At 38.9% G+C, this 25,421-nt stretch overlaps 1 protein-coding gene across 3 annotated transcripts; it reads left to right on the top strand.

Annotated features, from left to right (window-relative positions):
• The first annotated feature begins 7,621 nt into the window (after positions 1 to 7,621).
• On the top strand, positions 7,622 to 14,593 carry LOC145977938 (actin-5C). 3 transcript variants are annotated; one of them, XM_083110268.1, is made up of 5 exons: positions 7,622 to 7,740; positions 10,872 to 11,012; positions 11,432 to 11,671; positions 12,110 to 12,248; positions 13,454 to 14,593. In XM_083110268.1, the coding sequence occupies exons 2-5, from the start codon at positions 10,887 to 10,889 to the stop codon at positions 14,077 to 14,079; spliced, it is 1,131 nt and encodes a 376-aa protein (XP_082966394.1). In that variant the 5' UTR covers positions 7,622 to 7,740; positions 10,872 to 10,886; the 3' UTR covers positions 14,080 to 14,593. The 3 variants fall into 3 exon arrangements, with proteins under 3 accessions (XP_082966394.1, XP_082966392.1, XP_082966393.1); XM_083110266.1 differs by lacking the exon at positions 7,622 to 7,740 and adding an exon at positions 7,815 to 7,972; XM_083110267.1 differs by lacking the exon at positions 7,622 to 7,740 and adding an exon at positions 8,853 to 8,990.
• Positions 14,594 to 25,421: the final 10,828 nt, after the last annotated feature.

Raw genomic sequence — 25,421 nt, 5'->3', positions numbered from 1 at the left:
CATTTTGATTTTTTAAAGTTCTTAACGGATGTTTATTTGAAAATTCTGATTTTCTCAAAATTTTGGTAGGGGCTGTAGCATCATCGGTAGAGGCATGCATATTTCGTTTTTGACAAAAAGAAAACGAAATTTGAAATAACACATTGCAATGTTAATTTTTAAGGTTTCTGAAGGGTGTGAGGTGCATTTTCCTACCCTGTTTTGTCACGAAATGATGCGAAATGAACTGTAAAATGCGAAATAGACTCTTAAACACGAAATTTACCGTTTATATACCTACGCGACACTTTCTGAAGTCTGAAGTATCCTGTGTGTTATGCAATTCACGGAAAATTGATTAATTTTTGCTGTAAATATTTGAAAAGTAAAAATGGACTCCTCTATACAGGAATAAACTTAATATTCTGGTAATGATTTAATGTGCTATTAGAAGGGATATGTTTATTTTGTGTAATAGTGCAGTTTTTAAATCGGGATTATATTCACATTTTTAAAACCAAAATGTAATTTTATATACCGCTTTTTCACCGCTATAACAGCGAAATTTTGCTTTTTTATTTACCAAAAGTATGTGCCTCTAACCATCGGCCATGCCTCTACGTACGCCAGTGTTCAACGAACATGTCTTTTTTTTGTGTGAACAATGAGAATTAACTAAAGAAAGTTCTTGGTTCGTTGTTAGAGGCTAATGTATAGACGAAGGCTAGGCGGACAAGAATACAGTCACCAGTCTGCCTTCCCATTGTATTATTTACCGCAGCACGTTTGAATGTCTCTCTTTAAAATGTCTCACCTTGTTGACTAGACAATTATTCAAACGACAATAAGCTTAACTATTGGAAAATGTTTTGTTGGTAAGAACAGTGAGACAATCCAGATGTGAATTATCGGGGACATTTATGCGGGGAAGAAACTGGAAAAATTTCAACCAATTTCGGGAATCGAATCCGGATCTCCCGCGTAATTGCCAGATGCTCTACCGACCAGACCACCGCAGCTTCTTGGATGAGTTCCATACTTTAATTATTTCAATTTATTTTAATATATTTTCTTGTTTTATGGATTTTCTTCACCCTTAAAATGTCTCACCTCGTTGACCAGACAAAAAACAAAAACAAAAACAAAAAAAATGCTCCCAGGATTTGATAAAAATTGAATGATTAGAAAGTAATTTCTTTCTATTGTTTTCGTAAATGGTATATTTATGTAGATCTCTACTACATAATAGTAGTAGTGGTATTAGTAGTATTATTAGTAGTAATTCAGCTAATTAATTAACTATAAGTATTATTAATTAATTGTGATTATTATTATTTAATTAAAGTATAATAAATCAAAGGTAATGTGAATTTGGAGAAAGTTTTAGAAATAACCCCCCCCTTGACGAAATCCTGCGTACGCTACTGAGTGTAACTGCACTTTCTTAGTGTTGCTATTATTTCATAGTAGGCCTAAGTGAAAATCCGGCACGCCGCTGTCTGGAATCCTGGGCTGCAAGTCCAGCGGGGGGGGGGGGGGGCAACAATAAGACGCCGAAGGAGCAGAACTGACAAAGGCCATCGACTTTCAACAATGTTCAAAGGATTTATACTTGACTGAAGCAATGTATGAAGTGAATTCGGCTGGTGATTTTTTTGAAACATATTCGTGAAAAACATTTGGCAGAGCTTTCCCAAATCTTGACAATGCTCTGAGAATTTTTGTGAGTATTTTACCAACTGCCAGTGGAGAGCGGTCGTTCAGTGTTCTAAAAAGAATTAGAACTGCCCTCAGAAATTCAGCATCGGATTCGGATAGTAGACTTTCTAGTTTGGCATCCTTCACAGCGAATGTTGATGTCATTTGACTCTGATGTGTGTGTCTCATTCATCAGTTTGCAGCCATGAAAGCCAGAGGAAAACAGTTTTAGGAGAGTGTTCTCTTGTTAAATCTAAGTGTATTGTTTCTTCGAAGTTTAACGAATAATATATTTTAAAGCTTACAAGTGTTGCATGCAATTATGGAATTGAAGTGCCATGAAAACAAAACTGTTCATAATAATAATAATAATTGATTGTAAAATGTTTGGGTGCGTCGACACTTTAGGCCATTTTGCACCCTTCTATGTACATGGGGAAATATCCCCTTATCTAAAATTCTTACTTAAGAATTTAAAACAAGAGGTGTAAAAAATTTTAAAAAATGATGATAATGTCTTCAGGGCCCAAAACAAGGATTAGTCTAGGGGCCCCTCCCTATGCCTGGACACGACAGAGTATCGTATGTAGTAAGATTGTAAGCAGTGGCGGCGATTAGGGAAGATTAGAGGGCGGTTGCCCCCCACTTTTTGCCACTTTTGTCCCCGCACTATGTTAAACCAAGGGAAAGAAAAGTGTCCTTGCCTCTCCCGCAGTTTTGGAACCCAATCGCTGCCATTGAGGTATTTTAGAAACGATTTTCAAGGACTCGGAGGGAAATGGAAACACCGTCTCGTAGCCCAATTTTAGAAAACACGTTTTTGAAACAAAACAAAGTCACAAAAAATCAAGACTTAAAAATAATGTTCAGGAAACATTTTTAAACTTATATAGTAGTTTCATGTATAGGAATGTAATAAATAAATTTTAAAAGAACTTACGTAAAGTAGGCGTAGATTGACTTCTTCGGCTACGTCATCTTGTTTTCTCCTTGCTGTGACTTTCTCAAGTAAATTTCTACATAGGCGTGCGCGCGGGGTCAGGGGGAAGGAGGCAATTGGCCCCCTTAATCATGGACGTCCGTAGATTTTTTTCACGGAGGGACAAACAAGGTATTTTTCCATGGAGCATATTACTCCGATAATAGTGTTGAATCCTCAAAAAAAAAAAACAAAAAAAAAAACGTGAATTAGAAATTATTGCATTCCTGCATCCCCATTATAATAATGATTTTAAATTGCCCCTCCCCCAACCTTGGACGGCAATAAATTCTAGGGGGCAAACATTGAAGTAAAAGCAGAATTTAAGAGTGGCTGGACAAATGGTCACGTCTTACTTACATTATTTCTTCCAAACGGCCAAGAGAAACTGTAAGGGAGGCACAGAGGAACAATGCCCTCTCGATTTCAAATTTTACCAGGAGTTGGCCCAGGACGCAGAACGATCAAAATGCAAAAAATATGTTAAAGAGAATGCCATTGCCCCATGAAATTTATGGAGCTGGAGCCCCATGAAATCAATATTGTTTTCAGTTTGCAAAAATTTGAATCTGAAAAATGTTATTGCTCGCATTTTCATTATTTTCTCTAATGCATTGTACATTATCAGTACTTCAGATTGTTGCTGCTAAACAATTTCCATGTACAATTGTTTGGAGGAAAAGGAGCGTGCACTGCGAGAGAAAATTTATGTCATTTTTGCAGTTGATTTGTTATGGGGCGGATGAATTGATTGTTGATTGATTGATTGATTTGGTGTTATAAAGTCCACTTTATGCACAGTATCGGGACTGGACCTACAGTTTAAAGTGGGATCCGTGTAACGAGTGCACTCACGGGCCCCGAAATGACGTGTCAATCATACCCCGGCACGGGGCCAAACGTCGTTATGTGTACAGGAGACCGGTCGTGACTCTCGGTCCAGGTTTTCAAGTTCGGTACTGAGACGGTCGTTTATTGTCATACTATTGCGAGGCGGAGATTAATACCTTGAAAAGTTACACTGTTTTGTTTACCTTTGATATGTAGATTCGAACAATCATAAAACACTAATAGCATAATATCTGGTACCTGAAAAACGTCAAATAACAACACTGACGAACGGCAAAAAGTGAATATATATTGTAACAACAAAAAAATATTGCAATCAACAACTGTTTACAAAGCCTCCTCACTCTCACAACATTCACTCTATCTCTCTTTCACACACATGAGGTATTTTTACATGTGAAGTATGGATACAAATCATGGATCTCATTAACATATCATTCCTTTTAATTTTTAAACCTTTATGTGAATTTAGGGCATTTGTCTGCCAGCTCCTGTGCTCTTTTAAATTAACTTAAGTGTCAGCCCTCGGAAAGCGGTTAACTAAGACAATTGGGTCGGCGTGGTTAAATCTTTCGTTCGAATGTACGTATGCATCCAGTCGTAAGCACGACATTTTACAAGTTTCTCGGACGGGGTTATTACACATAAGCCTCTCTCGTCCAATGAGAACAACTACACAATTACATGGGGATGCAAAAACTTAATTGGCTCCAGCTGCCGGAAATACACAAATCAATCGTCGGCGCGAGCAAAAATTACATCAAAAACCACTATGCAACAAATAATACTACTTCATGCGCACGACCTTGCAATAAAAACAACTACGCTTTCCACAATTAAAAAGGACTCATCAGTCAAGTATTGACAAATTAAATGGCGCGACGGGGCGGTCGGTTACACAAAAATGGAGCACACTTTGACCATTTATACTAAATATTAAAGAAATGAAATGGAGCTTCTAACGCTGAATGCAGACAATTAAATTAGAACATCTGAACATGAAATTACCCTTTTTTATAACAATACCAAAACAATTTTTAGACGTGGAAGTTAGGGTTGGGTTTTCCTGAGTAACTTTGCAAATAAGTGAGACTTCGGCGTTAACTGTACGGTGTTGATACTGACGACGCACGTTTACATGTACATGAGACCCTCTGAAGTATACTGTACCAGACTCTGCTACATGGCGTGGTCATTCATCTCTCCTGGACGCGGGACTTGCACACGGTTCCTTTGTGGCGAAATTGTCCTCCAAGGTCGATCGCGACGAAGAATAATTGCGACGATATGGTGTACTTGCACCTCCTCAGAACCTCGGGCGTTCCTCTTGTCACTAGCGTCGGGTGTACGTGGTCACGCGCCGGTTCGGAATATCTCTAGTGTCGGGCATCAATTGGACGTCGATCTGCAATCATCTCTCTCTGGTGCCGGGCTTCGTTTGGGCGTCGTTCTGGTATCATCCTTCCCTCTCTTTCTCTGGTAACTAGCTTCGGTTGGAACGTCGATCTGGAAACGTCCTTCGGGCTTTGGTTGGGACGTCGATCTGAAAGCGTCCTTCGGGCTTTGGGCAGTGTTTGGTTTTGGCGTCGTCTGACTGGCTTCGGCGTCGTTGCAGGTGTCAGGGAAGCGACGCCCCCCTTCTCTATCTTCTTTAGCCCTCCATCCTTATGTAGTCCACGCTTGGCAAAAACAAATCACCGCGTAATCTTCACCAAAATAAGGCGCACACTGGTAACTCCCTATCCGCAAGTCGCTCACAGTACGTAAGGAAACAAAGTTCACGGACACAAAGCAATGATCACGCGAGAGTGTAGCGCGGAGATGCTCTCTCTATGAAATCCGGGCAAAAACTGTGTTTGGGATGGTAGCACCGCCTATATATAAGAGATTCGAATTCTTCCGTTGAACAGGACGCTCTAGTGGCTTGGCTTCGCTTTCTCAGGGGATGGAAATGACCTCTGTCCATTGTCTTGAAAGGCGCGGTCGGAGACGCGTCCTGGATCCTTGCAGAGTTATGCTCCAGCTGGTTTTCCTGGTCATCCGTGAACATGGGTTCGAACGCCTGCTGCGACTCAAGCCCGGTAGCGGCGAAAATAATCTTTCCTTATCTCCGCGTTGGTGCAAATATGTCATGTTCTAGGCGGCGGCTGTCACTCAAGAAAAACTCGTCCCCAACTCCCGACGTCTGGCTCGGATACAAGTTTATTCACAAAATAAATCAAACCTCACACTTTCATGTTTGTGCATAAAATGAATCAATAAACAAAAAATAATTTATATCGAACTGCGTTTCACATGTCACTAGATACCGTGACATCCGAACCACTGTGTTATGTGCCTCCACCAGGTATCGAACCCGGGACCCAATAATTACAAGGCGACGACGCCATCACTGCGCCATTGAGGACGCCCGGATGAATTGATTGTGTAATGTATTTAAATAATATGTTTACATACCACACACATTACATATATGTGTGTGTGTGCGTGTGTGAATATACGCGCGCGCGTATCGATGCAATGAAACTAAAAGAATGAGATGAAATGAGTTTTTCTTTCCCCACTGAACTTTCATCAACGCTTCCCCCCCTCTAATCAGAGAGGCTGCGCACGCCTATGTTTGCCTACTATTATCTTTGCCGTTGGCTGTACGAAATTATTTTACCCTTTGCAGGCGAGTGCGGGATATACATAAGTATTACCAAGCAAACTATCCTCACCATGGGTATTTTCTTCGTTCTATGCAAAGAGAGTTTCTAAAATTGAAACAAAACGCAAACAAGCTGCTGACAACTTCTGCACCAGATACCTACAAATTAATGCCCTAAAAATACAATGAAAATAATTTTGGACAATTTGTCGAGCAATACTTGCGCATCCCACTGTACGTACAATACAAGTGATTGATGGTTTCACAAGGGGGCGGATCCCCATCCCGGCCGACTCGCCCAACTTATCGTTCCCTAGCAAACAAGGAAAAGCAAAGCGCTTTAGCCCAAATGTACATTTGTGAATTATATTTAGAAATAATTTGAATGTAGCTGCCGTTTCAGAAAACATTCTCCCCCTCTGAATCCCCACTATTTTTTCTGGTGACGTCACTATTACGAAAAGGTAAAGGTAAAGTGTTCCCCTGTGCATAGCACCACGCCGTGAAGGCGTATAGGGGGTGTGGGGGTAACGCCCCACACTTCCTTGATCCGGTCGTGAGTGGGGGTGATGTGATCAGCATCACGCCCCTGACCGCCTTTACCCCCCAGGGTTTCCCCCAGGTACCCATGTTATTCGACGCTGGGTAGGCGCCGGGGCCGCTTCCACCGTTAGAAAAGTTCCCGGATTTGAACCGGCCGGGGATCGAAACCGGGACCTTGAGCATGGTAGTCAGTCGCGTTACCGACTGAGCCACCGCGGCCACCAGTACTATTGGACGTCACTATTACGAGCATTTAATTAAAACAGATACGAATTCGTTATTTGTAGCAATAGCAACGTATGTGTTTTGATCAACGCGAAAGTGCTTCATAAATAAGCTTGAACATGAATGCTATCGCGACACAGCATATTCTGCAAATACCATAAGTTTGCTCGAGAGACCCTAACCACTGCGCAATGTTCCTTTACGCTTCACCAGGAATCGAACCCAGGGATCCTTGATTACAAGACGATAGTACTAGCCACAACACTATCGGGAAATCCCTAGCCTGGGTGTAGATGCTTCATTGTGCGTATTCATTCATCAATTTTGCCCGATTATCAATCAACCTCATCGTAGCGATTAGCTGGAAGTATAAAACAAGTGACGCGAAATAAAATCAAGAGAAAATCGCGCTCTTCCCCTCTGCAATTACACCCGAACGATGAGCAACGACAAGAACGATATTATGAAACGGAGTACGTGAGAAGCGTTAACATTCTCATGAAACCAATTCCCGTAATAAATATGCACATTTTTTATTTTATACGTAAAAGCTCTATGTTCTTTTCTTTCTCTCTCTCTTTTGTACTCATTCACAGATTCAGATACTTCCCAATCCAAGAGTTCGCCGTTGCTCGTCACAGTTTCCCCGCCCCCTGGATGCATAGCACCAATCAAACATCCACGTCTGTTTTATGCCCATATATGGCAAGTACGATTCTATGAAGCAAGGTGGGGGTTAGGAAACTTCCACTTTTCATAGGGGAGCTCGTAGTGAACGAGTAAGTTAATCTGCAGCTGAACTGTATTAAAGTCAAGCGTAAGTTAATGAATTATGGTTTAAATATTAGTTTGTAGTTGTGTTTACGAGTGCGAAGCATTGTTTTAAAATTCGTCGACGAATTAAAGAAGCACATCGTGGAGTTCTAAGTTGATCTCTCCCGGGCGAGTCCATTCGTGCAAAGACGGATTTCAAAAGTGTTCGTTCGGTCACTTGTGCGACAGAATTGTACAGTGTGTCCACTTATTCTTAGTTTTACGCATTTGTAGAGGTAAGAAATAGTTTATAACTAAAACGTAAGCGTGTTTCACATAATAGGAAAGGCTGTCTAGGCTTGACGAGTAAGATTTTCGTAAAATTTAGAGCTTAAAAAATGTATTGTCAGTGTTATCGAATGTGATTGGGAGGAGCCGGCATGTATGAGAATTCTAATCAGTAATTTGAAAAGTTCGTGTTTTTAGAAGAAAGAAGAATGTGTGATAATATGTGAAGGCTATTTTTTTAGTGTCTGTGGCTTAATTTGCACGTAATAGCGTACTTTTTACTGTTTATGTAGGAAATATCATGGTAGTTCACTAATCCAATACTCCGAATGATAATAGCAGGAATAACGAATGAAAACATTTTTACGGACAGAAATTTCTTTCGGAGTCTTGGGAACAGGTTGCCGCCGTAGTTTTTTGTGCGCGAGACAGGTGGTTGTATCCCAAAAATAGCCGAGAAGGGAAGTGAACATGTGGTCGTCAGCTGTGGTGCGAAGACAACGTGCCTTCAATTTTGCGTTAAGTGCTTTCGATGTTCTAACAGTCAAAATTAAACGTGATATTTATTGAAATGTTTTAAACGCGTTATGTTCTTGACTGGTCGTCTCTACATTATATGTAGGTTATACCTTCGTGATTGAACCTATAGATTGTCTACAATTGGGGAAAGTTAGATTTGAAATCCTCCTCCTGAAAGTAATTTTAATGATCTTGAGAGGCACATTCCAATAATGTTCCGGAAATGCAAAAATCCTAGTGACCGGCTTTCGGTCCTTGTTATCGTTGCCGACAATCCGCCTGCGTAGCGTTCCATGCTGCCGATCGCGTATACCATATATGGTAAAGAAAGCTGCGATTGGCTGACGGAGTCCTGCCCTTATTAGAAGTGGAAGGGGGAGGGGAAGGGGTGGTTAGCCTTCCTGTGGTTCGGGTCGTTATATTAGTCATAGAACATTACAGTACAGTGTAGTAATCGGTAGTTTGCAGGTAGTTGCGAGTGTTGTGGCTGTGGAATTGGAGTGAAGAGTAAGTGTCTTGTGTAGTGCGTATTGGACAAACGTCCCCCTGTGCCAACTTATCTTAATTTTCGTATCTGTTGAGGTAGGGCAAGTTCGGTTTTCCAAAAATGTGTGAATATGAAGTGGTTCTCCGTATAATACCAGTGTAAGATTTAGTGGCTTTTGAACTTGCCACACCTCGTGCAAAGCTTACAACAGGAAAACATGTAACGTCGGTCATAAAATTATAGAATGCTCTAGAGAATTTGTGGCATCGAAATATTGTGGGAACATGAATTGTGTTCAGATTTCAGTGAATGAAGCGATGAAGGTTCAGTAGAGAAGGGAGATAGTATTTTTCCCTAGGAGTAGCCGGTTTTGAATTCCTTACAGTTCAGTCAACTGATAACATCCATCTTAACAATTGTTCAGAATTATTTTGGAAGAAATTCTGTACGATGCAACAAGAGGTTGTAAAGTTGAAAACATTTCTTGAATGTGGGAAATTGCATTGAGACAGCTTGAATTTCTGAGCAGCACCCAAAGGACCGGCGAATTGCGGGAGATGCCTTCCAGAAGTTTCCTCCGTACTGGACTTAAAATAATTAAAAAGAAAACTCTTCCCAGTGTTGCTGCCAGAAAGAAAATCGCGTAGCTTCCCGTTTGATGTTGGAAATGATTTGTCGAAGTGTGAATGAGGAGAAATATTAGTGGTCAACCTAGTTCTTGTCTCCAGCTTTAAGAGTTTTTTTTTTTTTTTTTTTTTTTTTTTTGCTGGAAAATTTTTTCAGCTTCAGAAAAGTTGACATTAGCGACCTTAACATGTAAGCTCTTGAGTGGCGATTTAGGATTTACTCGTTCAAAGTCCCACAGCTAATAGCAACTAAAGTTTGTAGTGTACTTGCCATTGAACATGCTCCTGTGATGAGCAAGAAAAGATTGTTGAAGGTCAACCCCAGGTTTGGTAGTGTGATAAGTCTTTGGGAGAAACCTTGGTGTACATATGCAGATAATTAAATGTTATGAAAGTAAATTTTTAATTAGTCCTACTCTTGCCCAATCAACTTTTCACTTTTGTAGGTGATTATATGTGCGAACTGTTAAACATATCAAGGAAACTTATGTACTTCAAAGTTTAGCATTAAGGAGAAGGGGACATTCTTCCTGAATGCTTGGAAGGATGCCTCCTCTTTCTGACCCCCCCCCCCCCCCCGGTTCATCATTGAAGGACACAAGGTGGTGGATCCAAAGGTTGTCAGCCTGGTATGAGAATATGGTTGACTGTTTTGGATTTGTCAAAATTTCAAATATTTAAAATGCTAGATAACTCGGCAAAGGTTTTGCAGTTCTCCACAGCTCAGATTTTTGGTGGTTTCCTTAAATATTTGTAATCTCAACACACCGTAAACTAGGTATGCACATGCAGAAACATTTCGTTGATTTTAATCCAGAGGTTAGGTGTTCAACGTGATGGTCCTGCTGATACCATACCAAGTGTTAATGACGACACTTTTGTCTGTTTTGTCTATCTCCTTGCATGGCCACAGGATTACATCAAATTTATAAAAAGGAAATACTGTTTTTTGGGATTCTTATGAATGCTCAACTATTCAAAACTGAATTTTGATTATTCCAAATTAGTTTTCAAAACTTTCTGAAAGCTGTTTTTCAGTGAGTTTTATGTTCAAAACTGAATTAGCTCAAGTAGAAGTCTTTCTAGACACTAGTGGTATCCTTTCTTGTAATTCAGTACGCAATTGTGTGATGTTGAAACCACATGCTTGCGTTGTATGTGTGAGATCAATCTGAGTGCCATCACTGCAAAAAATTTAATTAAATTTCTTATATTTGAAAATATTAATTGTTTTGTTTACAGTAGTTCTAGTTTGACCTTTCTCATTCTTTTCAGAATTAATTACTAACCATGTGTGACGAAGAAGTTGCTGCACTTGTTGTAGATAATGGATCTGGAATGTGCAAAGCTGGGTTTGCAGGCGATGATGCACCCAGAGCAGTATTTCCTTCCATTGTTGGCCGACCAAGACATCAGGTATGTTTTCTTGCATTTGGCACTATTCCAGTTACAAGAAAATAATTTTGCTTTCATACTTCAAAAAAATTGCACAATCTAATTTTCTAATTCTTTTAATAACCCGGGTTCGATCCCCGGCCGGTTCAAATCCGGGAACTTTTCTAACGGTGAAAGTGGCCCAGGCGCCCACCCAGCGTCGAATAACATGGGTACCTGGGGGAAACCCTGGGGGTAAAGGCGGTTAGGGGCGTGATGCTGATCACATCACCCCCACTCACGACCGGATCAAGAAAGTGTGGGGCGTTACCCCCACACCCCCTATACGCCTTCATGGCGTGGTGCTATGCACAGGGGAACAATTTTTCTTTTTTCTAAACATAATTGAATATTCATTTGTCATGTTATGTTGTATTTATGGCTGTTCGCTTTTCTTACAGGGTGTCATGGTTGGTATGGGCCAAAAGGACAGTTATGTAGGTGATGAGGCCCAGTCCAAGCGAGGTATCCTAACCCTGAAGTACCCAATTGAGCATGGTATCGTTACTAACTGGGATGACATGGAGAAGATCTGGCATCACACATTCTACAATGAACTTCGAGTTGCACCAGAGGAGCACCCTGTCCTCCTCACGGAGGCCCCACTCAACCCCAAGGCCAACAGGGAAAAGATGACACAGGTAATTAGAAGTGTCAAGGTTGTAGTAATTTTGTTCATTTGTTGGATGTTAGGCTAACTATTGTCTTGAAGTTATTTTTTGGTTCCGCAGCTTTTTCTTTGAAATGGCTTAATTTTTTAACAACCCACTTCCTAATTCTTCAAATATTAGGATGCACATATGTGGACAGTAGGGACTTTAACCTTGAATGTTAGGTTTATCATGTTGAAACCAGTATTCAGTTGTCAGGTAATATTTGAAAGCCTTAGAAAAAAAATATAAACATTCATTGTCATTTAATTGGACTAGACTTGGTTACACAAACCTGTTGCGGATAATTTGTTTTTAATCATACTTGCCACTTTGATAGTTACTTCTTTTTTAAAGACTGAATTCCACTACAATTTAGTTGTTCGACACTTTTTGTATCACTAAGGTTTAATTTAAATTTTATTACAGATCATGTTTGAGACGTTCAACACCCCCGCCATGTACGTAGCTATCCAGGCTGTGCTGTCCCTGTATGCCTCTGGTAGAACCACTGGAATCGTGCTGGACTCTGGAGATGGTGTCTCTCACACTGTGCCAATTTATGAAGGTAAGCTGGGCTTAGTTTGTGTGGAGTATTCCACTTACCTTGAAGTTGATACAAGAATTCTATTTCCTTTCTTTAGAGAGAAACTCATTTGTATATAAATAGTGCTCAATAATTAATAGATCAGTAAAACACTCCATGCACTTTAAATACATTTCTTGGAACATTAATTTTCAGCAGATTTTAATCATGGAAATAGCGGTCTATTGCTAAATTTTTCATTAGGGTTAATATTCGGGCAGTTAAGAAAGTTCTGAATACGATATGTGCAGAAATTAAATTACCTTTAATGATTTCTTCACTTAATTCTGTTTGTATATTATCACTTAAAATTTCTAGTTAACAGCAAAGCCAATAGTCGAAATATATCAAATGAAAGCCCTAGTGGAAAAGGGCTATTCCCCCACCATGGCTGTAATGTAGGTAATGTTTTCACTGATGTAGCGAACTGCTGGCAGTTGGGGTGACATACTTATAAAATTTGTCATGGTGAGGGATATTTCCACTTTTCCACCATGCCTTTCAAATGTTGAAATACATTAAACTCTCAATGTAACTAGCATATATCGACTGTTGGTCAGATTTATTTGTCAACTGTTAATATTGTTGAGGCTGTCATGTATTCGGATGGTTTGCGCTCTTTGGGGTGAGTGGTCAAAGGTTGGATTCCTGTTTTGGGAGTCCCCAAAACTTTTGTCATTGACTAACGTGAAGACAGTTGGAAAGCTACTAAGAAAGGAGTAGTGGGCCTCTGGTCTCTGAAGTCCGAAAACAGCAGCAATAAGACTTGGCACGGCTTACTGGGTGCTATTCAAATGAGTTTACCATAGTTAACATTGCTAAGGTTGTATTAACAAAATACTGTTAAAATCTTGTACATACTTGGCAAATGACTAAGTTTTACATAAATTCATTGTTGCAATTTTTTGGGTACCCCTGCGACTCATTCATCCAGTCTTTGTAATATATATATGTTTCATTACAGAACATTCAACTTTAGATCATAACCGAACAGTTCTTATTGTAAGAGAAGCAAATATTTTGTCAGATTAGAACCTAAAATTCAGTAAATTAAGCTCTGGTAACTTTATAACATCAGAGACCATGAGGATTTAATGCAGAACATGGGGACGACGATCTGTTAACGAGATTGGGGTTCCTCTGTACTTCCAGGGGACATAAATTAAATGTTGTAAATTTTCTTGCAGGTTATGCACTGCCCCATGCAATTTTGCGTCTGGACTTGGCTGGCCGAGACCTGACGGACTACCTCATGAAGATCCTGACAGAGAGAGGTTACAGTTTCACCACCACAGCCGAACGAGAAATAGTGAGAGATATCAAAGAAAAGCTTTGCTACGTAGCTCTGGACTTTGAACAGGAAATGGCCACGGCCGCTTCCTCTAGTTCCCTTGAAAAATCATACGAATTGCCTGATGGTCAAGTGATAACTATTGGTAATGAAAGGTTTAGGTGCCCGGAAGCTTTGTTCCAGCCTTCGTTCCTCGGAATGGAAGCTTGCGGAATCCACGAGACCACCTACAACTCCATCATGAAGTGCGATGTGGACATCAGGAAGGATCTGTACGCCAACACAGTCCTCTCAGGAGGCACCACCATGTACCCTGGCATCGCCGACCGTATGCAGAAGGAGATCACTGCCCTGGCTCCCTCTACCATGAAGATCAAGATCATCGCTCCTCCCGAGAGGAAATACTCTGTATGGATTGGAGGATCCATCCTGGCCTCCCTGTCTACATTCCAGCAGATGTGGATTAGCAAACAAGAATACGATGAATCTGGACCATCCATTGTCCACAGGAAATGCTTCTAAGATATTCTGCAATTTTTTTTTAATTTGCTACCTGTTCCTTAATAGAGGCCCTGTTAAAAGATTCAGGCATCACTTTTTGATACAGATTTCTCTATCAAGAATTGTTTAGTCACCGTGTATTATAAAGGACTGTTAGTGTGAGTACATACTGAAGTTAGGTTGCCTGTATTGTATTCAAGATCTGAGGAGAATCTTCAGGGTTTCTGTAAGTTAAGCTTGGTGAGATCATGCATTCCATGCTCAATGTTAAGAATGGAAAAACAAGGCTTAAAAAAATAATTGAAGTTTGTATAGTTCATAAAAAATTGTTTGGAAATTCCATATTATGAAAAGTTGTTTTGTAAGATTTCAGGGAATTTTCACTTGTAAAACAAATTTGATTCATGAAAAATGAGGTTTCATTAAAAACCTACCAAAGTGATCACTTCATGCACTAGGCCAAAGTATTAATTTATTCCCATTGCATACTTGTGAATTTAGACTTTGGGAAAAATAAAACATCAAAGTAAATGAATATGCTTGTTTCTGTTAAGGCAGCTGTACTCTGCGCAACTTATTTACCATGTTAAAACCTAGCTTGGATAGTTAGTTTCAATTTTCACATGTGGTGTACTGGTTAGTTATTTTCAGATTAATTGGAATGCCTCATTTACAGGAGACTTTGTGTGTAGAGTTCTTAAGATTTACTAATATGAATGTTTCCAGTGGGGGGTTAAAAGTATTCAGTGCACAAAATGCTTTTTGCCTATGTGGGGGGAAAAAAATTGCCTCTAATCTCTTTATCTGCACAAAGATCCAAGAAAATTGTGGTAAGTAGGGAGGGCTTTCCAGAATTCAAATCCTAATGATGGAATTCATAATAAACATGACACTTTGTTTTTGTACCACCAGGTATGGTTTTGGGAGTGTGCCTGGGATCTCTCCATATCAATTTGTTCTCACTGGAGCTATAATAACCCTACATAAACACAGGAACTAACTCGAATAAAAAATTTTCATTTAATTACTGCAAACTAACTACTGAAATAGAACAATACATGGAATATCAAATATTTTAGGGTTCTGTCGAAAGATAACTGCACACTTTTGAGAATTTGACTTCATAATCTGCATCAAAGAAACCAAAAAAAGGTAAGTCCATAAAATTTCGAATGAGTGTTCTTTGGTTATTAACCAGGTTAAGTTCATGGTCCAGCCTGTATGCAGACCCTATGTAGATGGGACACCAGCCTTGCTGATAACTGAACCCAAGAACACTTAGTTTCAATCGCGTTGCCAGGAAAATTAAAATTCCTATACATGGAATTTGTTAATTTAAATGTTGCAATAGGTGTGATTATTAACTGGAGAAATTGGAGTGGGGAGTTTGAAGTTTATATTCAGTTGGAAATACATTTTAACCTCTGTGGATGCAGCCAGCATACAATTTTTTTAGCTTTCAGGTTTGGGACACTACCGATGTAGATGTGGACCCAGCACTGGTTTTGCCAGATATTTTTTTGTCATTTGAAATCCCAGGCGCTTGCACACTGTTCAGAAGAGCCAAGCAGCATACAGGAACATGCAGTTGAAGCAGGGGTGCCCATCCCCCCCAAGGCAAATGGCACAATCACCCCCGAAAATCATGTCATGTCCCCCAATGACATTCAAGCACCCAGACCATATAGTAATCACCACAAGGTAAAGCTCAGGAGGATAATACGGTTCCTCATTCAAAGATCTCCCACCCCATTTTCTTGGTAAATATAATTATTTTAGTAACCAATAACAATGATGTGGATTTTATCTTCAGTGCAAATTTAACTTGTTAGAATAAATAAATTTTAATTCTAACAAACTTTCTTTTTCAAATTTTTTTTGGCTTAATATCAAAATCAAGGGGAAGGGGGCAACTAAAAGGGGCAGTGCAAATTTAACTTGTTAAAGTAAAATTTTTGTGAGACTTAGAAATGCGGATTAGATATATTTTTGTTCCAAATGCTTTAAATGAACAGTAAGCATTTAGTGATGTTATTGTATATATCTTGTCTTGTAATTCACCTATAGTATAAAACTAAAAATTTGCCTCGCACCAAAGAAAGTAATTTTTTTGAGCAAGACAATGTTAATATCCATCCCTTTGCAGGCTTTCAAGAATATTAATTTAAATATCTTCAAAATTTAATGTTCAAACTCTCACCACTACAGAAATTCCTTGACAACCTAAGATTTAACACTGTCAACAGCTTCCTGTCTCCCCCCCCCCCTTTAAATTAAATACTCTATCCTACCACCATAATTTCAAAGTAAATTTTAGACTTCCTGTTGATATTGAGGAGTGTATATTGCCTCCAAAATATTTAATCAGTTTCCACGCAAGAATTTCGCAAGTCTAAGACAATTTAATGCTCAATCCCCTAATTGAAATACCCCACCATAATCTACGACCTAGAGTAGGATACTGTCCCCAATGTAAATCAGAACCCAGCTATGATATAAGTAATATTTTGGAGGTATTTCTCCCACCCCCCTTCCCGTCGATGACACCCGTAACCTTAAACACTTTCTTTTCGTCTAATTGATTAAATCTGGTGCATGTGTGTACGATTTTTACATATTTTGGAACAATATATACATTTTGAATTTAATATTTGAAGGGAAAAGATCGCCCCCAAAATTTCGATGGCGCAGCGTGCACAGTAATCCGCTTCCCCGTGGGCACCCCAGAGTTGAAGATCTATTCATGCTGGTTGAGAAGGAGTCTTGTATATTACTTTTTTCACAATGAAAGCTGAAAATATATTGAACAAAAGAGAATGTGTTCTCCAAGAAGGATCTGGTTGAAACACTTGGAATTAACTGGAACTACATGCAATTCCTAATGTTGCCTTGTAATGGAGTGGTCCAGAGTTCCATAACTGGTGGAGACACAGTGGTTTGGATCACAATTAAAACAAGGTTGTCTCAATTAGCCTTTCTGTGCATAAAGTGTACTAAATTGAATCCTTCAAAACATGCAATTATACTTGCATTTGAAGGAAATTTACTTCACTTTTCATATTACCCCTAACATCGAATGAATGTAACCCTTGCTTTCAGTGTGTGCAGGGAATTTGTACACAGTTTACTACTAAATAACTTAATGTAAAAATTGTTAAATTTTGGTGAATTGAAAATACGTAATTGTCTTGAATCTCTCTAAACCCAATGTCTTTGTGTTTTATGGACAATGTCGTTGAATATTTCCTGCTTTTAAGAACCAAAAAATTTTTTTCGGAACTCAAATTTCACTTCCATTTTTGTTTAGTGTAAGTAAAAGATTACTCGCACATGCTGAATGTAGTCCCGTATCATTTAGTGTTTGTTTTTTTTGGGCAGGGGAGGGAACTGATTTGAGTCCTTGTCCTTCACCCACACTTCCCCTCCAATTTACTACTGTAGAGATCTGTCCCCATGTAGATTAACAGGAGGTTGGAACTACACCCAAAAAATTTATTTTGATACATATCCTCGCTAATGGATAACAGAATCTCGCAGACCGTGCTGGACAGGAACTTAACCAACATACTCTAATATAAAATCATAAATATGCTACATCATCAATTGCGGACTTGCGCACAATGAACATTGCATGTTCCACAATTTTTTTTAAAAAAAGTATTAAGTGTAGAGAATTTCAAGAATATCCAAATTCCTGTAAATGCAGCCTATTTCCTTTGTTTTTTATAGCAGGTCGTTAGTGTGTGCAATTCCTCGATTGAATGCCTGTTCCCATGGTCTTGCAAGAGAGAATTGTCTCGATTTATGAATGTCGTTGGCAGCACATACAGGTCAATAAGATAAAATCAACTACTCCCTCTGTCCCATAATTATTGTCGGGTACACTTTTGTTGTCACAAAATACTTGTCTGATATTCAAGCTGTGACACTTGTGTATACAGAGGAAGAAAATGAAACAGGAATGAGTCATACAACATTATTACTCAAGGATCAGTACAAATTGGCTCATCAAGTATCCAAAAGAACATAAATAAAAAGTTACCATTTTGGCATACTGGACTATAATTATGGGACAGAGGGAGTATTTACATTTTCAGGTGGCCATACAGTTTGTATTAAATGAGAAGTAATCAAATAATTATTGTAAGCTAATATTAAATTATTATATATTGCAAATTTATTATTAACTGGTCATATTCCTGGGGAGAGAATTTGAAAGGGTACACCAGAAAAGTGATCATCCAGTACAATACTGAAATGCATGGTTCTAACTTTTCTAAAGTCATTTTAGTCAAGTTTACACTGTGAACTTCATTTTGGATATTTTTAAAACTCATAAAACGATTATGTGGATTAAATATGAAAACCTGAAATTCTGATTGTGTTTCTGCATTTTAAACTGTTTTCATTTGATGATTTTCTTTTGAAATAAGCTTTCTGCTTTTTCTAATTTGAAAATGACATCAATTGCCAGGAAGTGGGGAGTTGGTTACATTGGTTGGTTCGACACCCCTTCCCCGTGCCGTGATCAAAAATTAATATTTCAGAAACCAACAAATGGGATTTCAAGATTTTAATTTTTTTTCTTGCTTGCATTTCCTTCTATATCTATCCTCTGTTTTTTTACTCTTTTGATATAGTTTGCTTTCTAATTTTCTATCGTCTGCTTCCACTTTTCTTTCCTTTGTTTTCCTATTCATTGTTTATCCTTCATTTCTATATTTCTTCCTGTTTTTTTATCTCCTTGCATCCATTTTTTTCGAGCCTATACCCGTATACCCTGGTTAACTTTACTCCTTATCTTATACCATCTTCTACAATGCGTATGATTTCACGTGATCGGAAACATAATGGAGAGAAGGCCCATTAATTGATCAGTTTCAGCCTCAGAAATATGTGAAGATACGACTGGAATTTATCCTGCAAATGACACTAATTCAAGAGTTTGTTCGAAACGTTCTAGCAGCAAGTCTGATGACGTTTCAAGAAAAGATACTTTTCAATTCTTTTTAGTACAGATAGATACAGCTCCAGAAATGGAATGCTTCAGTGGCGTCGATTGGGGGGAACGTGGGGGCTCTTTGGATGTAGCGGTATTCAAAGTATTTTTCCAACTTTTATTTTTAGTGTTATCAGTATTATTATTAAAGTTATTAACAAAATACAAAATGAAAATTCACAAAAGCAAAATCAACAAGAAAATAAAATACTGTAACGTACAAAATACGGCTGTAGCCTATATGTTTAAATAAATCATTAAAACTAGCTTTTCATATTTTATTTTTAGTTTCAAATGCAGTCTCTTTTTTATGTCAATTGTGAGAATATCATTATAATCACATGAGTATTCTATCAATGTTTTTTTTTAAAGTCAATTTATTTCATCTTCAGATGAGATAACTTTAAACAAAATCGAAAACTGCATTTTGGGAGTTGAACGTTCCTCTGATTCTCGTGTGACGAATAAATCTGTCTGCTTCCTTTACTCTACAAGCAGGCTGGTATCTAGAAATATTTTGGAGGGGTCCGAACCAAATGTCTCAAAATAATTATAACATTAAATTAAAATATTCAAATTAATTAACATTTTTATTAAATGAATAGTTGTTTTTCTTTCTCTCTTAAGTCCACTTTATGCACAGAAAGGCTAATCGGGACTGGACCTACAATTTAAATTTGAATCCGAACCTCTGTGCAATGTGCCTCCACCGGGTATTGAACCCGGGGCTTCTTGTTTACAAGGCAACAACGCTACCACTGCGCTATCGAGAGGCCCTAAATTAATAGTTAAAAAGACTGTATAAGAATATTGATATAAAAGCACGTATTCATTATCTAGGTTGCGTGTAGTGAAGGTCGGGAAAAATAAATCTGACCTGGCAAGGAAATAGATAAAGAATTGAATTTTTATTGCATATCAACAAAGGATGTTGGTTCCAGTTGACGAAAAGTAAGTCGTATGATCCCAATATGATCCTTGCCTTCCAATGGGTTTGGCGGAAATAAATAACACTCGAGTAAACAACAATCATATTTTCATTATTTAATTTTAGCTGATCGCACGTCACCCCATTACGGGTTGAAGATCTTCACTCTAGGTAGGATTGTGGGAGAGAGACTGGCAGTCGGGAGGTTTGCCAAGGTCCTTTCAGGGTTGTTAGAGCCAAGTGTTATTGTTTATTATTTAATATTTGTACTTAGTAAGTCTTTTAGGGGGGCGAACTCCCTAGACCCCCCATAAATACGTCCTTGTCTACAATATATCATTCCTCCTCTCTATAGTTCCCCCTCATTTTTTTGTTCGCGTAATTTTTGGATAAATCCCTTTTTAAATATGGGATGTCTTTATCAACAAAATCTTATCTATAAGGAATGTTGAACCATGGAGGAGAGAGGGAGCCGCCCTCTCTTCATTGTGGGTCCCTTCATCATTATCATCACTTACCTTCATCTTTGCGATTAGCCAAAAGTGGCAGAAAAGCGAAGTAAAATAAACAGAATCAATCAATAAGAGAGGGGACATTAACGTCCATAATTGACAATCTTAATTAATAGCCTAACCATTGCTCGAAGTGGATTGGAAGATGCTTCGCCGAGTTTCGGATAGGAGAGAGGATGTTTGTATGGAACAACATATAGGCAGTGGGTGGGAGATGCCTTCCAAACTCCCATGCCTGATGAAATATTTTTTTAACCGGGGAATGGCATCTCTACGTGTTTTCCCCTTCACTTCGAGCACTGAGCCTAACCTAAATGCTTTATCACGACTTTATAAAACAAAATATCTCTCCCGTGGACAATGCTCTAATTGGGGGTGCTACCTCCCCAGGTAAGGAAGTTTTCATAAAGCTTCTCCCCAGTTAAAATACTTTGTATTGGCCATCCCTCGCATATGTTACCAAACTCCACCAAAACATCCCAATCTCGCCACTACGAATTTCCACTTCAAGCACTGCCCGTCGATCAACTAAGTTAAGTGTATTTTCCAAAAGATCTAATGCTATTAGGGTTGCCAGACGTCCAGCATATACGGGATTGTCCCGGTATTCCGGAAAATGTTCTCGGGACCCCCATTTGTCCCATATTTAGCTAAAGAAATAATAAGTGAATGAGAATAAGTCATGTTCTGAATTTTATAGTAATGCATTGGGGAAAAAATGTCCTCTTGAAGGACGCCAAAAGTTCACTCAAATATTAATATATTTTGTCAAAACGTTAAAAATTAGGGACTAACAATGCTTTAAACAGCAATTGATTTTGTAATGTTTAAAAATGTTATAAAAATAAATTTAACTATATCCATGCTTATATATTCTGTATGTTCCGTTTTTTTATTTCAGAAATCTGGCAACCCTAAATGCTATATTGAAATACATTGATGTATTTCGCTTAATACAAATGTGAATCAGCATTCCAAAGTAATGTAAAAGGCAAAGCTGCCCCATACGCATGCTATGAATGCGTAGAAGGGGGTGTGATGTGATGAACAGCACGCTCCGTCAGGGTACTCTGCGAATCGAACACATGCCTCCTGCGTTGCAGTCAGACGGCCTACCATTTGGACGACTGTGGCTCTCCGCATTCCAAAGAAGTTGTCATAAAAAGAAGAAAATCTCACTTCAGTATCTCCACGATCAGAATTTAGAGTACACGTGCAGGGAAAATCTGTACTCCTTGCTAAGTCACAGAAAAATCAGCTCAAATAGCGTCGTCGCCTTGTAATCAAGGGGTCCGGGTTCGATACACGGTGGAGGCACATAATGGTTCGGATTCCACCTTAAACGGTAGGTCCAGTCCCGGTTAGATTTACTGTGCACAAATTGGACTTAAAACAACAAATCAATCAATCAAATCAGCTCAAAATTTTCTAACATTAATAAAATTACCCTGGTAATAACCATAGGCGCCGACTCCATGGGGTTTGGGGGGCTCGGGCCCCCCAATGTTAACCATGTGAGGGCAGAGCCCCCCCCCCCAATTAATTTGCTTAAGAGGATCTAATGTATTACTTTGCTTCTCTTGTAAAGTTTACTCTGAATTGTGCCACATGAACTTAACTTTAAATACACATTTGAAATGTACTAGACCATCAACGCTGGGGACTGACACCGCTAAACCATAAACTTGGGGGGAGGGGGGGTATGACCAGAGACAGCAAAACACACGACTTATTACTATATACTAACGTAAGTATATAATTATGAGTATTGTTAACTTTTTTACTATAGAGTTTCAAAATACGATGTGCACGAACTAGGGGAGTGGATGGGGACGTTCGGGTTACAAATGGCTCTCACATGACATTCAGAACGAGATCGTTGATATATTAGGGAGATCTGTTTTGCGCTCCGTGGTTAGTAGATATTAAAAGTCGGGAATGTGAACAATTGACATTCTGCATTCGAACTGTGAATGAAAATTTTGATATTTTTGAGGAATTCATGGGTTTTTACGAGATTCCGTACACTGAGGCCAAAACTTAAGAAAAGGGAGGGAGTGAGTCATTCATTAATTTATTTCAGTGATCAGAGCCCCACCCCCAATAATTTTGACAAGTCGGCGCCCCTGGTCATAACATGGGCGGCTAGCCACACTTGCTTCCCCACACTCCCAGTAGATTTGAAAATAGAATCTTGATTTGTGATCTTGAAGGGTAAAATGAAAATAAGGATATTATATATATAGGGGTGTAAGGGGTGCTCCTTCCACGTAGTGCACCCAATAATCAACCTCACTTCCACGTAGTACACCCTGGACTGCAGACTAAACGAGGCTCTGGCGACTGGCCCATAGGCGCCGACTCCATGGGGCTTTGGGGGAGCTCGAGCCCCTCCAATATTAATGATGTGGGGGCAGAGATCCTCAAATATGCTTCTCTTGTAAAGTTTACTCTGAATTGTGCAACATGAACTTAAGTTTAAATACACATTTGAAATGTTCTAGACCATCAAATTTGGTGGCTGAGACCGCTAAACCATCAACTTTGGGGGGGGGGGGCTATGAACGGAGACAGCAAAACACATGACATTACTATATACTAAGTATATAATTATGAGTATTGATAACATTTTTACTAAAAAGAGTTTCAAAATAACGAGGTGATTTGACAATTATACCAGTTTGTTTCTTGTTTAGTGAATTCCGAACAATTTGAGGACATAAACACGACTTTCAGGCAATACGAGCGTCACTATTTATATTTTGAGCCTAACAATGAAAAAACAGGAATTTGGCATTGAAAACTGCTTTATTGTTTTTCGAAGTATTCTCCTTTATGGTCAATACACTTTTGCATTCGTTGGAACCATTTGTGAAAGCAGTTTTTCCAATCTTCTTGAGACACCTCCATATTATGGTTTTTGAACGCATCAACGGCGTCTTTCGCCGACGAAAATCGTTGTCCACGCAATTTATTCTTGACATTCGGGAACAAGAAGAAGTCATTGGGTGCCAAATCAGGACTGTACGGCGGATGACCCATCAATTCGATTTTTTGACTGTTCATAAAGTCGGTTGTTAGACGAGATGTGTTACAGCTGGCATTGTCTTGATGAAGAATGATCCGACGGCGTTTGTTTGTTTTCCGTATTTGACCGAAGACCTCTGGCAAACAAATTGTTGTGTACCATTCAGAGTTGACCGTTCTACGTTCCTGTAAAGGCATAGTTGCCACACGACCAGTTTTCCCGAAAAAACAGGCGACCATTTGTTTCGATGTGCTTTAAGCGCGAACAACTTTTGTTGGATTGGGTTCATCTTGAAACACCCATACAGTCGACTGCTGTTTACGTTCCGGCTCATATGCATATATCCATGATTCGTCACCTGTTACAATCTTATATACGTCTTTTGAAGCACCACGATTGTACGTATTTATTGAGCATTTGTTTGCACCAATTGACACGAGCGTCTTTTTGAGTTTTTGTCAAATTGTGTAGGATCCAACGAGAACATACCTTTCTCATGGCTAAATGATCATGTAATATTTTATATATGCTGGTGGAACTAATGCCTATGGTTGCCTCAATCTCACAGTATGTCACATGACGATCTTGCAGTATTAGGTTTTGCCCAGCATCAATGTTTTCTTGAACAACAACTGATTTTGGACGACCTTCGCGAATCTCGTCGGTGAGCGAATGGCGGCCACGATTAAATTCGTTATACCAGCGTTTCACAGTGGCAAAGGATGGGGCTTCATCGCCAAATGTGGAAGTAAGTTGATCGAAAAAATCATCGCATGAAAATGTTCACGAGTTAATTCCATTTTATTGTTGTCGCGCAATCTCCAAGGCAACATAAACAACACAAATGAAGCTATTGACAAAACATTTGAAGAACGTTATGGTCAATAATGCCAGACGATTCCGTGCAAACGTCAAATCGCGCCTAACTTCAATCAGTGTTGCCAAGGCTCAAAATATAAATAGTGACCCTCGTATTGATATGTACGATATTTAGTTATCCTCGAAATCTCTTCCTCTAGTCCAAAGAATAAGGGGAAAATAATTCTGAAGTCTTTTATTTAACACTGGCTTGCAGTAAAGTACGCAAGGAAAGCTTATGAAAAGTCTGTATTGCGAAAGCGGGAACGGCTATGATCAAAGGCATTATTGCTAAAGCACGGCGTGCTATGTGTTTATTTATTATTGCAAAATTAAATTTAAAAAGGAACATATTGTAGCAAGAACAAAAAAGTAAAACTATTTGCCTGCGATTTATGTTAGCATTTATGTAAATAATTAAATAAAACTGTTAAATATTATAAATATTCGCTATTTTTATGGATACGTCAACACTAAGGTTCTTTGCACCCGTCACATGTCCTTTCTTTACAAGTCTGTTGCGGACATTAAAACACACCCATGCCCTCGGCGGGACTCGAACCCGAGACCTCCGGATCAAAGCGAGTTGATCCAACCACCCAACACGCTCGGCTACCGAGGCCGGCATAAAACTGTTATGTTGGCCTCTTAATGTAAATACATAGTCTACTTTTAAATAAAAAGTGTTAATTGTTATCTAAGAAACAAATGAGCAGACACCCGTTTTTCATGTTACATTTCATTTGCATGAGGAATATACGTAATAGCTGCTTAAATCTGCTATACGAAGACGTAATTTTTATTTTTAAAAAAGGGAGGGAGTGAGTCATTCATTCATTTATTTCAGTGATCAGAGCCCCCCCAATAATTTTGACAAGTCGGCGCCCCTGGACTGGCCCCATGGCCAGTATAATTTTGTTTGTGTTGTCCTTATTTGTACTGAGTGCTCCTTTACAGCCTCAACTTTTCACGGAAGTCAGAAGATTTTAATATTTTAATATTTTAGTTCTGCAACGTTAGAGTTGTTATGTGTAACGA

This window comes from Lepisma saccharinum, chromosome 24, assembly GCF_977018435.1.
Source record: "Lepisma saccharinum chromosome 24, izLepSacc3.1, whole genome shotgun sequence".
NCBI classification, from domain to species: domain Eukaryota; kingdom Metazoa; phylum Arthropoda; class Insecta; order Zygentoma; family Lepismatidae; genus Lepisma; species Lepisma saccharinum.
The sequence above is the reverse complement of the archived record's forward strand: the minus strand, read 5'-3'. Positions and strand labels throughout refer to the sequence as shown.